Raw genomic sequence first — 16,855 nt, 5'->3', positions numbered from 1 at the left:
TGTAAATCTGCCCCTGTCTGTTCTGCATGCAGCGGAAATGGTGTAGCGTGTGATCTCAACATTGCTTGTTAAAACAGAAAGCTGGGCCATTGCTCTATGCCTAAATACGTTGACTGTTCAAAAACCTGCAAGAAGCACAAGACCAATTGTTTTTTTTGCCAGTGACCAAAAGGCACAGACAGAGCAAAAAAGAATTCCTCGAATTTATTAAGTATAAATGTAATAAGCTTCTGTGAAGCTCCGAAGACAACATATCTAAGATGCCCCTCGGCCACACCCATGCAAAACCGGAGAAGTGAGCCAAAAAGAGCGGGAGATCTAATGCAAAAGATCTGAGTGAAGCCAGCAGGCCTGGTTCTAGCAGGGGAGCCAGGTGGCCCAGGACCACCCAAACATGACCTTTGGCCCTCCCAATCATGGGAGGGAAAGGCACCTGTTGAGTGCTTCCTCAATCTCAACGTAAGAACGTTGAAATGTTGTTTTCACTGTCTTTAAAAATAAATTGGGTTTTGGGGTTAGAGGTGGGCGAGAAAACAAATTAACAGGGAGAACCGGGCTCAGGCTCTGGCTTGGCTCTTAGAGCCCATGCACAAGCCCAGCCCTGAACATGTTTTCTATGTAAAACATACAACAAACCACATAAAATATGATACAGTGTATTTCTTTAACACATGGAAGCTTTGACATTAATATGTCACAATATAGTGCTGCACTAAGAAGCACTTGTTAAAAGGATCGTTTTTAAACATGGGCTTGAGATTTGCCCAGAATCATAGGATGTTGAGCCAACAAAGAGACTCAAACCTAGCTTATTCAGTTCCAAAGTAGGAAGCTCTCGGCGTCCCGCCACATCTTGATGAGATTGAGGATGGCACGCAGAAGGTACATAATAGCTCGGCTCATTATGGCCTGGAATTTCCTACAGGACCTCAAGCTGAGCCAGAGTTTAAGGCTCAAACTCAGATGATGCATTCAGTGCCTGCCTTCCTAGTGCGAAATGTCAAGGCTCAGGTGTGGCAACAGGGACCTCTTTAACCTTAAACTGCTATTACAATCTGCTTGGAATCATGGTGCTGGTGCTAAAGCCTGGCCTTCTGGAAATTATAAGATTTGGGCTGTTGAGTACCAGCCGCTACTCTAAAATAACTCTCTAGATGCTCTGTTTGCCTGTTTGGAAGAAGATATGATGTAAATCTTGGACCTACAGAATTGACAAAAATTGGACCCACATTGGTCCACCTGAAAAAAACCCTTGGCCCATCCAGATCAAAATTCCTGGAACTAGGCCTGGAAGACAGAGAAGGGAAGGGACTCGACCGCCCCAGCAGTGCAGAACTCGCTGATGAAGACTTCCGTCGGGAAACGAGGTAAAAACCACAGACATGCGAGTAGTTGAGCTAATACATTCCTTGCGCTCTTCCGCCACCTGGCGTATAATTGGGAAACAACAGGGGAGAGAACATGCTTAAAAACTGACGAATAAATGTACAACACTTGCTGCTAAGGGAGAACACAGAGCAGTTGAAAAGAACACAAAACAGATGCAAAGAATACACCATTTTGGAAAATATACAACAAAACAGTGCTCGGAGAAACTATCTCTACCCATTCCAATCATGGAACAGGCTCCAGTGTGTGACGTAAATCTCGGGGCCAGGTCGTGTGAAGATGTTCAAACTCCTGAAACGCTGCAAGACTATTTTAATGGGAAGAGGGTAGCTCTCTTTCAAGCACCTCTGCTCAATGATGTAGGTCATTCACCTACTTGGATTTTTAGGTCTGGCTTGACCCTGCCATCTGTCAAGTGACCTGTTAACCTACACCATTATGATTATACTATTCTTTCCTTCCACACCATACATATCCATTCTCATGCTATCTACTTGTAATTCTTCACATTACCCACTACATTTCTTTGCAGACAGACCTATTGGCATGCCAATGCTTGTCTAGATTTGCAGATGAGGCTTTGGTATCATTTAGTAACTAAAATGCACATATCTGTGACACAACATTACTTCTGATGGCAACAACTGAGCAGCGGGTAATACCTCTAGTGCGAAGAGCATAGGAGGAAAGTCTTAGTAGGGTGGCGGGAGTAAAAGTTGTTTGAGGAGACGACTAGCTTGGATAATTGGCTTCAACCCACTATTATCAAGAACGGCGCAAAACAAATTCAGCACTCCAGGAAAAATGGATACAGTCTGCTGGAGTGCTCCGCATACACTATTATATAGTTCAACAAAGTCCAGCAGTGGTATTTACATTATTATGAGGAAACACCACAGTGTCTCGTAACTTTCCAGTAACAATTGGTAAATAACCATTGGTAACATTTACTCATATGTTGTGAATCTTTACTGGGCTGTCTGCTGGTAACCATTACCAGAAATTGACTGTGCGGTGTTACAGTAATTACCGGATATGCTTAAATGCAACAAAGCTGTAAAACTGGTTGGTAAACAGATTATCAGATTTTTTTTGCTGTTCAGCTGCATTTCCACCAATGCTTAATTGAGAGTTACAGTTGTCAGACTCTTGTCATAACTGCATTATTAACTTTGGAGTGGGTCAGTAATGCTGACCGATCGTCACTGACAAAAAGTGGATTCCTAGAGGTCATGACTTCAAATCCTGGCAAGACAAAATCATCCTTCCACCTTTCGGTAGGTCAATAAATCGATTACCATTAATTAGGTAACAATTACATGAGTTATTTACAGTGCTTAGAAACAAGAGACGCTTGGTAAGTAGTGCTATATAAAACACAAGTTATTATCAAACAGCAGCATGTATTAAATGACGAGATTCAATAAACATGCTTAGCATACTGGCACTACCTAATGCTGTTTGGCACCATTCTGAGTTTAGAAAGAGTTTGATGCTTTTTCAATTTAAATGTATTTGTTTATTCAATAAAAACCATTAGAAAACCTAAAAGCATGTATTGGTTGGTATATGTATATTTTGGGTGAAAATGATACCTAGCCGGCCATAAGGACAGAAAAGCTTGTGAAACAGGGGAGTAGAGCAGACAGAAACAGTTGATTTGTTTGTCTGCCAACGTGCAATCAGGAGAGTGGGTGGTTATAGTGCATTACCCACACTCTACCTTTGATTAGGTCCCATGATTTATAGGTTAGGAAAATGCCATCTGTTTCTGACCTCTGCAGAAGGCATTAACCACTGTTGGTGCCCCAAGCAGTTGACAATAAAACTTAAATAGTGTTCCTTATTAATAATGCACTACTTTGCTTGTCCCTCAGGGTCCTATGACTGGGAGAGAGCCCATACTATGGAAACCGGCCTAAAAAACGAATGCAGTGTGGCGAGCGTGGCATGTACACCCCACAATCAGCCGATTGGTCTATATTTCAATGACATCTTGTGTTGCCAATTATGCAAACAGTAGGCAATTCTACATAGGCTCCACAGCACGCCTGTCACTTATTTGAGAAAGAATAGCTCACCTCTTTCTGTCCTTGGTTCTGTCTTTCCTTTTGTTCTTAGAGCTCCTTGACCTAAAAGACAACAAAGAACTAAAATGACAGCAGCTGTGAGCATCTTACACATTCAGGATAGAGTTGAAAACATGGTATGGTGAGTAAAACAGAGAGGAAGGCAGCATAAGACGAGGAGGGTGGATTAGAGAAAGGGTCATGACAAGAAGGCTAAGCGAGGTTATAGGAAAGAGTGGTATGAATAACAGAGACAATAGAAGGTTGGATAGGAAGGAGAGCACTCCTAAAGGTGTTAGAGAAAGGATTGTTAGGTGAGGAAGGAGATAAATGTGAAGAGAAAGGCAAGGGTGGAGGAGCGTCGTCCCACTTTCTCAGAGCCAGCAGGTGAAAAATTAAATGTTATTCATCGTTTTATTTTTCACCTGCTGCCTGAGCCAGCATGCGCAGGGAGGGGCTGGGGCCATGGGAGGGGGAGGGGGACTGGATCATGCACTTCTAAGTACGCATGTGTGTTTGAATGGCCGTCTCAAGCCGGCCAAACACTCATGTGCACTATACAGCCAGGTTGGAGAAACAGCACAGACTCTCTGAGTGGAGCATTAAAGCAGTCCACTCAGGCCAATACCTGTGCCTGTCTTATGGCTTGAGAGCAGCGTGGGGATTGCACAGGTTGTCTGTGATGCTGTTCCAGTGTCTGCTTGGACCAGGAAGAACAACACTGAGGCGTGATGCGGGAGACGTCCGGCAGCTTCAGGTAAGTCTTCCTTTTTTTAAATTATTATTAAACTCTCCCCTGCGCTCCCACCCACCCCTTCCATCCGGACACTGGCACCTTCTCAAGCACAGCCTCTAACAGGTTTCTGTGGGACACTGGCACCTTCTCCATCACAACCTCTAGCGTATCTGAGGGACACTGGCACCGTCTCCATCACAGCCTCTAGCAATTGTCTGAGGGACACTGGTACCTTCTCAAGCGCAGCCTCTAACACATGTATGAGGGACATTGGTACCTTCTCGAGTGCAGCCTCTAACACATGTCCTGGTCAGAGACCTTCTCTCTCCCCCAGCAGCTCCGCTGTTGTGCCGCTGCCGCGGAGAGATATCTGGTAGGTGTTCGAGGCCCTCCTCTATTCCCAGGCTCCTGCCTGCGTCTCATCCCTGGTGGTTCAATGGTAGACCCTTGCTCTTCTGCTGTTCCACTTTTGTCTGTCTGCCTTGTTGTGCCTGTTTTGTCTTTGTATCTTTTGTCTGTCTTCAGTGTATTTTTATGGTCATTTATGTGCCTGTCTGTCTGTGACCCTGTTTTTTGCCCTTTTTCGTTTTGTGCCTATGCCCCTGTTTTTCTCCTCTGTGCCCGTTTTCTTGCCACTCTTTACCCGCCGCTGCTCCCCTGTGGACCTTGCCCCCTGCGGTTACCGCTCCCAGCTGAGCTTCCCTCCCACTCTCCTATTTAATAGCGACCTCTGCAACTAGCTCAGCTCCTACTTCCATCTGAAAATCAAGTCCCTCTATGACAACATCAACGATTGGACACCGGACTCCCAAACCACCTTCTCCCTCCAACAAAGCCAGCCAACCCACCATCTCCACCTGGACTCCAGCCACCATCAAAGACACCGAATCGACCATGAAAGGCATCAACTCAGGAGTACCAACGGACCCCTGACCTCTACACATCTTCCACTGAGCTCCTGCCGCCATCGCATCTGAACTACGACGCACCATCAACACCATCTTCGAAACTGGCACCTTCCGTGACGACTGGTAACATGCAAAAGTCCAACCCTTGCCTAAGAGGCCCTCGGCAGCATCTTCGGACCTCAAATACTACCGACCCATCTCCCTCTTCCCCTTTGCAGCAAAGTCACTGAGAAGACCGTCAATGCCCAACTAACGAAATTCATTGAAGAGTACTCCATCCTCGACTCCCAATCCGGATTCCGCAGCAACCACAGGACCAAGACCGCCCTGCTCGCCGCCACAGATGACATCCGCACCCTCCCCGACTAAGGCAACACTGTGACCCTGATCATACTCGACCTCTCCGCAGCCTTCAGCACCGCCTCCCACCGTACACTCGTTGCCAGACTTCACAACTCCAGCATATGGGGAACCACCCTCAAATGGCTCCGCTCCTTCCTCACCGGCAGGACACAAAAATCAGACTGCCACCCTTCATCTCTGAACCCACAGGGATCTACTGAGGAGTACCTCAAGGATCATCACTCAGTCCTACACTCTTCAGCAGGTACATGGCCCCCCTCGCCGCCATCGTCAGACAACACAGACTCAACATAGTCTCCTACGTTGTGGCAACCAGCTCATCCTCTCCCTTACCAAGGATCCCATCATAACCAGACTCAGCTTCCAGGAAGGAATGCAGGACGTTGCATCCTGGATGAGCAGTAGCTACCTGAAGCTCATCTCAGAGAGGACAGACGTCCTCATCCTCTGATCCTTCCTTACCCACTGCTTGGGACAACACCACTTGCTCCACTGCCCTCGGCAGCCCGCCCACCCGGACGGACCACGCCCAGACTTCCGGATCGTACTCAACTCCTCCCTCTCTATGACCCGACAAGCCAACGCGGTCGCCTCCACATGCTTCTACACCCTCCGCACCCTTTGCAAGACCTTCAAATGGATTCCCCCCCCCCCCCCCGAATCAAGAAAAACCATCAACCACGCACTCATAACCATCAGACTGGACTACGGAAAGACCCTCTACATCGGAATCAACAAGTCTCTGTTCCGCAAACCCCAGAACATAGAGATCACCGCAGCTAGACTCGTCCTCGGCATCTTCCGACAAGAACAAATCACCCAACACCTGCGAGACGTCCACTGGCTTCCCGTCGAGAAGAGAGTAACATTCAAGATACTCACCCGCGCCTTCAAATGCCTCCACAACAACAGACCCCAATACCTCAACAAAAGAATCTCCTTCAACATACCCAAGAGAAACCTCCGATCTACTGACCTCGCCGAAATCCCGCTCATCCGAAGAGCCAGAACGGGCACAAAAGCCTTCTCCTACATCGCGGCCAAGATCCGGAATGAGCTCCCGATCAACATCAGATGTGCCCTCTCTCTGAACATCTACAGGAAGACCCTCAAGACCTGGCTCTTTGACTGATTGGAGCTGCTCCCCCACCCCCTCTCCCGGGGCCTAGAGACCCTCACGGGTGAGTAGTGCGCTTTTCAATTCCCTGATCAATTGATTGATTGACTGCCACATCTCCAGAACAGCCTCTAGTGTGTCTGTGGGACACTGGCACCTTTTCCAGCACAGCCTCTCGCATTTCTGAGGGATGCTGCCACCTTCTCCAGCACAGCCTCTAGCATGTCTGAGGGGCACTGGCCCTTCCTCAAGTGCAGCCTCTAACACGTTTCAGAGGGACACTGGCACCTTCTCCAGCACAGCCTCTCGCGTGTCTGAGGGACACTGGCAACTTCTCCAGCATAGCCTCTAGCATGTCTGAGGGACACTGGCCCCTTCTCAAGTGCAGCCTCTAACACTTGTCAGAGGGACATTGGCACCTTCTCTAGCATGGCATCTAACACATGTCAGAGGGCCACCAGCACCTTCTGGAGCACAGACTCTAACATGTGTCAGAGGGACACTGGCACCTTCTTGAATGTAACCTACAACAGGTGTCTGAGGCATGCTGGCACTTTTTCAAGCGCAATGCTAACACGTGTAAGAGGGACGCTGGCACCAGACTCTAAGATGTGTCTGAGGGACGCTGGCACCTCCTCCATCACAGCCTCTAACACATGTATGAGTGACACTGGCACCCCCTACATCACAGCCTCTAACACAGGTCTGAGGGACACTGGCACCTTCTCGAGCACAGTCTCTAACAGGTGTATGAAGGACGCTGGCACCTTCTCCATGACAGCCTCTAGCACGTGTATGAGGGACGCTGGCCCCTTCTCAAGTGCAGCCTACAATAGATGTCTGAGGGACGCTGGCACTTTTTCAAGCACAACGCTAACACATGTATGAGGGACGCTGGAACCTTCTCAAGTGCCTCAACACGACAACACCAGGGTTCTAAGGCACTTTTTGTTAACTTTCTAAATTTCAACAACGTGTGTGAATTACTGTCCTTTGCTAAATTATACTACCCTTTTTTCCATATATTTGTTAGGGTTTGTCACACCACGTATAGTCACCTTTCTTTAAAAACAATTTTTACAGAAGACAGTCCTCCAAAAGAAGGGGTTCTTTTTCCCAAACTGGCCTGATGTAAACCCCGCAATCACAAACCGTGATAAATAATATTAAAAATGTGGAAGCCAAAATGACCCCTCACGTGCGCACCGCCAATGGAACAGCTGGTTGGAACTCACCAGTTGTGCCCAATTTTATCATCATCGGTAGTCATTTTGTCAAAGAAGAAAATAAAGAAAGAAAAGTGTCCAAATAAAAAAAGTTGTAGGAATCAAGTGCAGTGAAGTGAAATAGGTCACATCCCACGATGCAACCAAGTGCGATGTTAAAATTGACAAAAACACGCACAGAGCATTCCTTTATTATTTACTTAGTGTTTTTATCAAATTAAAATGAATAGGTTGCCATTCGTGCATACCTTTTCAAATGCCAACATGTTTCTTTGCCGCAATAATTTAGGCAAATTTGTCAGTGCCAAGAACACTTCGTCAAAGCACCCGTATTGGACACCATATGATGGAAGACCTCAGATAGCCAATGTTTTGTGTACCAGCTTCCCTTTTGAGATCACCTATAGAACGCCATTCATGAGACCACCTTGGGAAATGACCATACAATAGTTATGTCAATTTCTCGGGGCCTCACGGAGCGCATTGTCAGCTGTTCCATTGGTGGTGCGCACGCGATGGGTCATTTTGTCTTCCACATTTTTTATATTATTTATCACGGTTTGTGATTGCGGGGTTTACATCAGGCCAATTTGGGAAAAAGAACCCCGTCTTTTGGAGGACTGTCTTCTGTAAACATTGTTTTTAAATAAAGGCGACTATACGTGGTGTGACTAACCCTAAACATATATGGAAAAAGGGTAGTATAATTTAGCAAAGGACAGTAATTCAAACACGTTGTTAAAATTTAGAAAATTAACAAAAAGCGCCTTAGAACCCTGGTTTTGTCGTGTTGATGTTTGATGGGTGGAGGGCTACCGGGTTTTCTTTTCCCTCTGTTGCTCCTTTGTGAATATAACCTTCTCAAGTGCAGCCTACAATAGATGTCTTAGGAATGCTGCACTTTTTCATGCACAACGCTAACAAGTGTATGAGGGACACTGGCACCTTCTCCATCACAGCCTCTCACATGTGTATGAGTGACACTGGCACCCCTCCATTACAGCCTCTAACACAGGTCTGAGGGACACTGGCACCTTCTCCATCACAGCCTCTCACATGTGTATGAGGGACTCTGGCACTTTCTCCATGGCAGCCTCTAGCACGTGTATGAGGGACGCTGGCACCTTCTCAAGTGCAGCCTACAATAGATGTCTGAGGGGTAATGGCACTTTTTCATGCACAACGCTAACAAGTGTATGAGGGACACTGGCACCTTCTCCATCACAGCCTCTCACATGTGTATGAGTGACACTGGCACCCCTCCATTACAGCCTCTAACACAGGTCTGAGGGACACTGGCACCTTCTCCATCACAGCCTCTCACATGTGTATGAGTGACACTGGCACCCCTCCATTACTGCCTCTAACACAGGTCTGAGGGACACTGGCACCTTCTCCATCACTGCCGCTAACACAGGTCTGAGGGACACTGGCACCTTCTCCATCACAGCCTCTCACATGTGTATGAGGGACTCTGGCACTTTCTCAAGCACAGCCTTTAACATATGTATGAGGGATGCTGGCACCTTCTCCATCACAGCCTCTAACACAGGTCTGAGGGACACTGGCACCTTCTCCATCACAGCCTCTAACATGTGTATGAGGGACTCTGGCACCTTCTCCATTACAGCCTCTAACACAGGTCTGAGGGACACTGGCACCTTCTCCATCACAGCCTCTAACATGTGTATGAGGGACTCTGGCACTTTCTCAAGCACAGCCTTTAACATATGTATGAGGGATGCTGGCACCTTCTCCATCACAGACTCTAACACAGGTCTGAGGGACACTGGCACCCCTCCATTACTGCCTCTAACAGGTGTATGAAGGACGCTGGCACCTCCTCCATCACAGCCTCTAGCACGTGTATGAGGGACGCTGGCACCTTCTCAAGTGCAGCCTACAATAGATGTCTGAGGGACGCTGGCACTTTTTCATACACAACGCTAACCTGTGTATGAGGGATGCTGGCACCTTCTCCATCACAGCCTCTAGCACGTGTATGAAGGACGCTGGCACCTTCTCCATCACAGCCTCTAACACAGGTCTGAGGGATGCTGGCCCCTTCTCAATTGCAGCCTGTAATAGTTGTCTGAGGGACGCTGGCACTTTTTCAAACGCAACGCTAACCTGTGTATGAGGGACGCTGGCACCAGCCTTTAAGATGTGTCTGAGGGACACTGGCACCTCCTCCATCACAGCCTCTAACACGTGTATGAGGGACGCTGGCACCTCCTCCATCACAGCCTCTAACACAGGTCTGAGGGACTCTGGCACCTCCTCCATCACAGCCTCTAATATGTGGGATTCTGGGACCTCTTCCAGTACAGCCTCTAATATGCATGAGGAATGCCTGCACCTCTCCATCAATGCTCCACACCTGCCCAAGGGAGTCTTGCGTCGCTTGAACATGGCCTCTTACTGCTGACTGAGGGAGGGCTCACCCTTCTGACCTGTGGATGCAGGAGAGTGGCACCTTCTCCAGCAGGGTCCTAGTGGGATAACACAAGCCCTACCCTCGCTGAGTAAAATGAATCCACTGGAGAGGAGCTGAGGCCATGGAAAAGGAAAGGAGAAAAGTGCAGCTGTGAGAGGATGGCAGGTCTATTACATCCAAGGAAGGAAAGCAAAGCACAGGAGACAATAGTGCAGAGGGTGAGGGCGTGGAGTAGCAAAAATCAAAGATTTATCTGATTATTTAGGAAAAACAAACGTGCAAAATACACTTTATGGATACATGCCATTCCCTGAATTGCATTCTAACAATTGGTGAATGCCATTTATCTTGATATGTTTTTTGAGGAAAGAGTTGAGGTGAAATGTTTTTTAAAAAAAATACTATTCAACAGATTTGTTTTTCTCAGAGGTCTCAGGCAACCCTATAGCGAAGGCACAATGGAAAGATCTCACTGTCCTGAGGGCTGTATGTGCAGTATGTTTGCTCTATTGATCACTCCTACCCCAGGTTCGCCGTTAAGTTGTCCCCAGTGGTGAAACACCTTTTCTCTCACCTGTGTCTTCTCTTTTTCCTGGATCCGGATCTTGACCTTGACAGAGACGGAAAAAACAGGCATTAGAGAGAAGAGTAAAGCAAAGAGCATCACCAGCCAAAGGCGCCCTGTGCTGCCTGTGCCCTAGGCCCGTTCAAGGAGAGTGGGTGAGCGTGCCCATAGAGGTGAGCGTTCACTCACAATCAAAGTGTTACACTCATATCCCAGGGCACACACGCACAGGTGGTCACTCACACTCATACTGCCTGGCTAACACTCACAGGTAGCCACTCACACTTATAGTACCTGCCTTACACTCAGAACCCATGACTCACACTCATAGTATCTGGCTCAGAACCCATGATTCACCCTCATAGTACCTGGCTCACGCTCACAAACCATAACTCACACTCATAGTATCTGGCTCACGCTCACAAAACATGACTCACACTCATAGTATCTGGCTCACAACCCATGATTCACCCTTATAGTACCTGGCTCACGCTCACAAACCATGACTCACACTCATAGTACCTGGCTCACGCTCACAAAACATGACTCACACTCATAGTTTCTGGATCACGCTCACAACTTATGACTCACACTCATAGTACCTGGCTCACGCTCACAAAACATGACTCACACTCATAGTTTCTGGATCACGCTCACAACTTATGACTCACACTCATAGTACCTGGCTCACGCTCACAAAACATGACTCACACTCATAGTACCTGGCTCACACTCACAACCCATGACTCACACTCATAGTACATGGCTCAGACTCACAACCCATGACTCACACTCATAGTACCTGGCTCAGACTCACAACCCATGACTCACACTCATGGCACCTGGCTCACGCTCACAACCCATGACTCACACTCATAGTACCTGGCTCAGACTAACAACCCATGACTCACAATCATAGTACCTGGCCCAGACTCACAACCCATGACTCACACTCATGGCACCTGGCTCACGCTCACAACCCATGACTCACACTCATAGTACCTGGCTCAGACTCACAACCCATGACTCACACTCATAGTACCTGGCTCAGACTCACAACCCATGACTCACACTCATGGCACCTGGCTCACGCTCACAACCCATGACTCACAATCATAGTACCTGGCTCAGACTCACATGCAACAAATATCATTTCGACACTGGGCCACTCGTAATGAAAGCCTTCGCGTCTGTGGTTGACGCCGATGAGCCTTTTAAATCTATCACTATATCTTGGTTGAAATAACCCAAAAAAATATGGCATCTACTTATCAGCCTTACTGCTGCAACTCAAGGTGCGTCTAAGTAAGTGGATGTGGAGCTGTGAATAGTAGATACATGCTATACATACTATAAAGTATATACTATATATAATAGGTATATATTGTATATAATATAGGATAGCAACTACTGTAAATAATATACATCCTGGAAATCAAGTATCTTTCCATAGTACTTGTGTAATCTTAAAATCACAGATAAACCTAAGCTAGAGGATTCTCATGTACTGAAAAAACATGGTACATCATCATTTTAACAGTTTCCAATATGAAGGTGATCCTGACCAATACCTGCCAACGAAAATTCATTCTCAAGAAAAGTCAAAAGGGCCAGATATCTTTCCCTGAAAAAAAGGTTTAATTGGAAAATGCAATATTTTCTTAGTAACAAAAAGGTTTCAGTAGTGTTTTTTTCTGTGCCTACCACAACCTGGTAGTAAAAAAGTGAAGAAATAGAAAATGCTGACACAAAGGTAGGAAGGGAAAAGGGTGAGTGTGTCAAATGGCTGGAGGGAAGCATAGGTGGGGTATGGGAAGTAATCAGACAAAAACAAATGGGAAAGCGGGAGGGGGCAGCACTGGGGGTATTAAAGACAGAGGCGGGGAACAACAGAGGCCTGAAGAAGGGGAGAAGAGCAGGGGGAGACAGCACTCCTGCAACCAGCCAGCAGGTTGGTTTCTTCAGCCTGATTAAAGTCATTCTAAAACAAAAAATTTATAACAATGGTTTGATAAGATAAAATGGTCAGAACTGTTTTCTTCCCTTTATTTTTTGTCAAAATCGCATAAAACTGAAAAGGCTGGCTTCTTCCAGACCTTTTTCCAGTCATTTAACACCACCACTAGGGGGCATCCCAAGGCCATACCTCACCTTACCTTACATTGTGAAAGAATTGGCCTTGTGCTTCATGGAGCAAATCTATTTGGTGGGATTTGGGAAAAGACAATCCCTGTGATCACTGTTTTATTTATTTTCGAGTTTTTTGTAGCGTGATCTTGGCCCAAGGGCATCAGAGTGCTTTCAAGGGATGAATAACCAGAGATTACAGGAGCTATAAAAGAATGGGATGCATAAAGGAGATATAATAAAGGCACGAAGCATACAGTAAAATGCAGTATTTAGTATGCGTAATATACAATGGGGGTAAGAGAGGATTGTCACTGCAGCGTTGGGTAGAGGGCATAGCATCCTAGGTCAGGGCAGGGCAGTTTGTTCCTAGGACGGGATGTGTAGCTTGGTGGGAAGATATGATTTAGGAGGGAGGGTTTAGGTATTGTTGAGAAGAGATAGTTTGAGGTTTATCCTGAAGTGTGGGTATGATTGTTTGTCAAGTATTTTTTGGAAGAGCTTTCCAAATTCTGGGATCGTTCCCGGAGAAGGAACCGGTACATCCTCTCAGCGTTTAACCAATGTTTTTAGACCCGGTGTTCTTTAAAATAAACCATTGCGTAATAATGTTTTGTAAAGTGACCTTGTGAAATTACTCCATTAGACGCTGGTAAGTGTCCATGACCAATATGTTCTTTGGAATGCAATATTTGGATCTAATGCTTTACAAAATGCACTTAGAGAAAAACAACAATCCCCCTCTCTCTATAAAACAGTCTTTACATCCTATCAAACTTTGAGAAATATTACAGGAACAATCTACTTTCCCAAACCTTCTTTACAAATCCACCACTGATATTTAATATCAACAAATTATTTGCTGGGCACAACATTGACATTATAATTCGGATATTATGCTTTTTGGGTAGGATGCTGAGCAGTTTGCCACAGCAGTGGGGAATCTCAAGGGACCCCTTTCATTCTGTGTCTTGCCTTTGTAGATATCTTATCCCATTGAGCCCATGGAGATCAATAACCAATCACATCGCATTGTATAGTGGTACAGTTACCAATTTACTCACTCACCATATCGATCCCACGTCACACCTCTCTATTCCTCACGACATCTTCCGCTTCCTGAGATATTCACATTGCCTCACTAATACTTCTGCATACCCCAACCTCTGCACCTCTCACAATCTCTCTCTAGCTGCTACATTCCTTCCTCCATTTATCCCCTTCACCCCAAGCACTCTTTATTAGTTCTGGCAACAGACAGATTTAGCAGTCTGTACGATATCAGATCCTCATATCTTCAAAAAAGTACAAGATGTGAGCAGCGTCCTTCAGACATTGAGTTTCATTTCTTGTTCATTGTTTGCCATTGCTCAGGTGCGTTAGCCACTTAGACCATGGATTTTTGTTGGTGGTTATATTGCCTATTTGCGACCATTATCTTTAGGTAATATTGACATCAAACTGCATTTTTGATGCCGCTATGCTGCTGGATTTATCAACTTACAGCGCTGCTTATTTTTAAAATACCGCTTTTTGTATTTTGGTGATTCTTAATTTCATTATCCCCTGTTTTTAACTGTATCTTGTTCAGCCCACACACTTGCATATAAATTGGGCCCCTCACCGCTCTTTTAGCGGAATTGTTTTCTTCTTTCTCCTGCCTTCGTGTTTGGCGCTTGGTCGCCATCTTGGGGGTGGCGAGTTGCAAGGGAGACACTTGTTTGAGCGCTCTAGCGCTTGCGAGGACCACAGGTGAGCCCTATTTAAGGTGAGCTTGCCAGAAGCTCTACCTTGGAAAAGACTATAGCACGCACGCGCGCTATGCTGCTGGATTTATCAACTTACAGCGCTGCTTATTTTTAAAATACCGCTTTTTGTATTTTGGTGATTCTTAATTTCATTATCCCCTGTTTTTAACTGTATCTTGTTCAGCCCACACACTTGCATATAAATTGGGCCCCTCACCGCTCTTTTAGCGGAATTGTTTTCTTCTTTCTCCTGCCTTCGTGTTTGGCGCTTGGTCGCCATCTTGGGGGTGGCGAGTTGCAAGGGAGACACTTGTTTGAGCGCTCTAGCGCTTGCGAGGACCACAGGTGAGCCCTATTTAAGGTGAGCTTGCCAGAAGCTCTACCTTGGAAAAGACTATAGCACGCACGCGCGCTATGCTGCTGGATTTATCAACTTACAGCGCTGCTTATTTTTAAAATACCGCTTTTTGTATTTTGGTGATTCTTAATTTCATTATCCCCTGTTTTTAACTGTATCTTGTTCAGCCCACACACTTGCATATAAATTGGGCCCCTCACCGCTCTTTTAGCGGAATTGTTTTCTTCTTTCTCCTGCCTTCGTGTTTGGCGCTTGGTCGCCATCTTGGGGGTGGCGAGTTGCAAGGGAGACACTTGTTTGAGCGCTCTAGCGCTTGCGAGGACCACAGGTGAGCCCTATTTAAGGTGAGCTTGCCAGAAGCTCTACCTTGGAAAAGACTATAGCACGCACGCGCGCTATGCTGCTGGATTTATCAACTTACAGCGCTGCTTATTTTTAAAATACCGCTTTTTGTATTTTGGTGATTCTTAATTTCATTATCCCCTGTTTTTAACTGTATCTTGTTCAGCCCACACACTTGCATATAAATTGGGCCCCTCACCGCTCTTTTAGCGGAATTGTTTTCTTCTTTCTCCTGCCTTCGTGTTTGGCGCTTGGTCGCCATCTTGGGGGTGGCGAGTTGCAAGGGAGACACTTGTTTGAGCGCTCTAGCGCTTGCGAGGACCACAGGTGAGCCCTATTTAATGCTCGCTCCCTGCGCGCAGCGGTGACGCGCAGCGGTAGCGCCGGACTCTCGCCGGAGTCAAGCCAGAGTCCTGCCCGTCTGCGCCCGTCAGCGTCCCGGAGGCGGGCGGAGCGGCGGGTGGGACTCTACCATCAGGGATGTGTCCCCCTGGGACCCCCGTCTTGCGCTACTCCTCCAGCGATCTTCGCTCTTTCCATCCTCTTGTCTCTGGCTGTCGCATTGTTTTTCCCGGTCGATATCATGGGAAATCCTGTTGCCCGGGTTGTGGCTGGCACCCGACCCGTTTGCTTACCTCACGGCCGAGCAATGACACCTTCAGGATGGGCTTCGGTTGCATGCTATTAAACACCAGGTCAGCATGCAAACATGCGCAGGACATTTATGAGCTTCTCGATATAGAGAAGCCACTATGCCTCATGCTTACTGAGACATGGTGGACCGACTCTTCTAACCCTGATGTTGCTATGGCTATCCCGCCTGATTATAACATCTTCAGAAAGGATAGAGCCAAGGGAAGGGGAGGTGGAGTGGCGTTAGTGGTCCGGAAAGGAACCCCCTGTGTGATCCTGCCAGCTATTGACATCCGTGGCTCTGAGACCCTAGCCTTCTCTATTACTCTATCGCCCCACCAATCCTTTAAGGGACTGCTTATATATAGGCCACCTGGTGCACCCGGCACCTTCTTTGAAGATCTGGATTTGGTGCTGGTTGAGTTGGCCCTGAAAGCTGAACATTTTATCGTGGCTGGTGATCTCAACTTTCGTTTGGATGATTCATCCGATCCGGCTGCCACCAAACTTTCTGAGGCGCTAACCCCTCTGGGACTTGTCCCTTACCTTCAGGAGCCCACGCATGAGAAGGGGCACACCCTTGACCAAGTGTTCTCGTCTGTCCCTCTTGAGGGTATAGAGGTTGCTCCTGTCCTTTGGTCAGATCACTTCCTTGCCAAATTTGTCATCAAGGGCATAGGTAAGTCAGTGCCTACCCCTGCACATCAACAGGGTCGTGTCCATAGGGCACTCCATCGAGTAACCCCAGAGATGCTGGCTCAAGCAGCTGTGGCCCATCCCTGCCTCCTATCAGGCGACCTAGACAGGGACTTGCAGACCATGCAGGATTGGTTTTTG

At 46.9% G+C, this 16,855-nt stretch overlaps 1 protein-coding gene across 2 annotated transcripts in view; it reads right to left on the bottom strand.

Annotated features, from left to right (window-relative positions):
* SRRM3 (serine/arginine repetitive matrix 3) overlaps positions 1-16,855 on the bottom strand; it is a 354,881-nt gene that overhangs the window by 104,368 nt on the left and 233,658 nt on the right. For both annotated transcript variants that reach the window (XM_086954780.1, XM_086954781.1), the window contains 2 exons: positions 10,820-10,855; positions 3,471-3,521 (listed from right to left, as the gene is read on the bottom strand). In XM_086954780.1, coding sequence (XP_086810906.1) covers positions 3,471-3,521; positions 10,820-10,855 — 87 coding nt within the window. The remainder of the gene's footprint in view (positions 1-3,470; positions 3,522-10,819; positions 10,856-16,855) is intronic.

This window comes from Lissotriton vulgaris, chromosome 2_1, assembly GCF_964263255.1.
Source record: "Lissotriton vulgaris chromosome 2_1, aLisVul1.2, whole genome shotgun sequence".
Classification (NCBI taxonomy): Eukaryota; Metazoa; Chordata; class Amphibia; order Caudata; family Salamandridae; genus Lissotriton; species Lissotriton vulgaris.
This window is presented reverse-complemented; position numbering and strand designations above follow the sequence as displayed.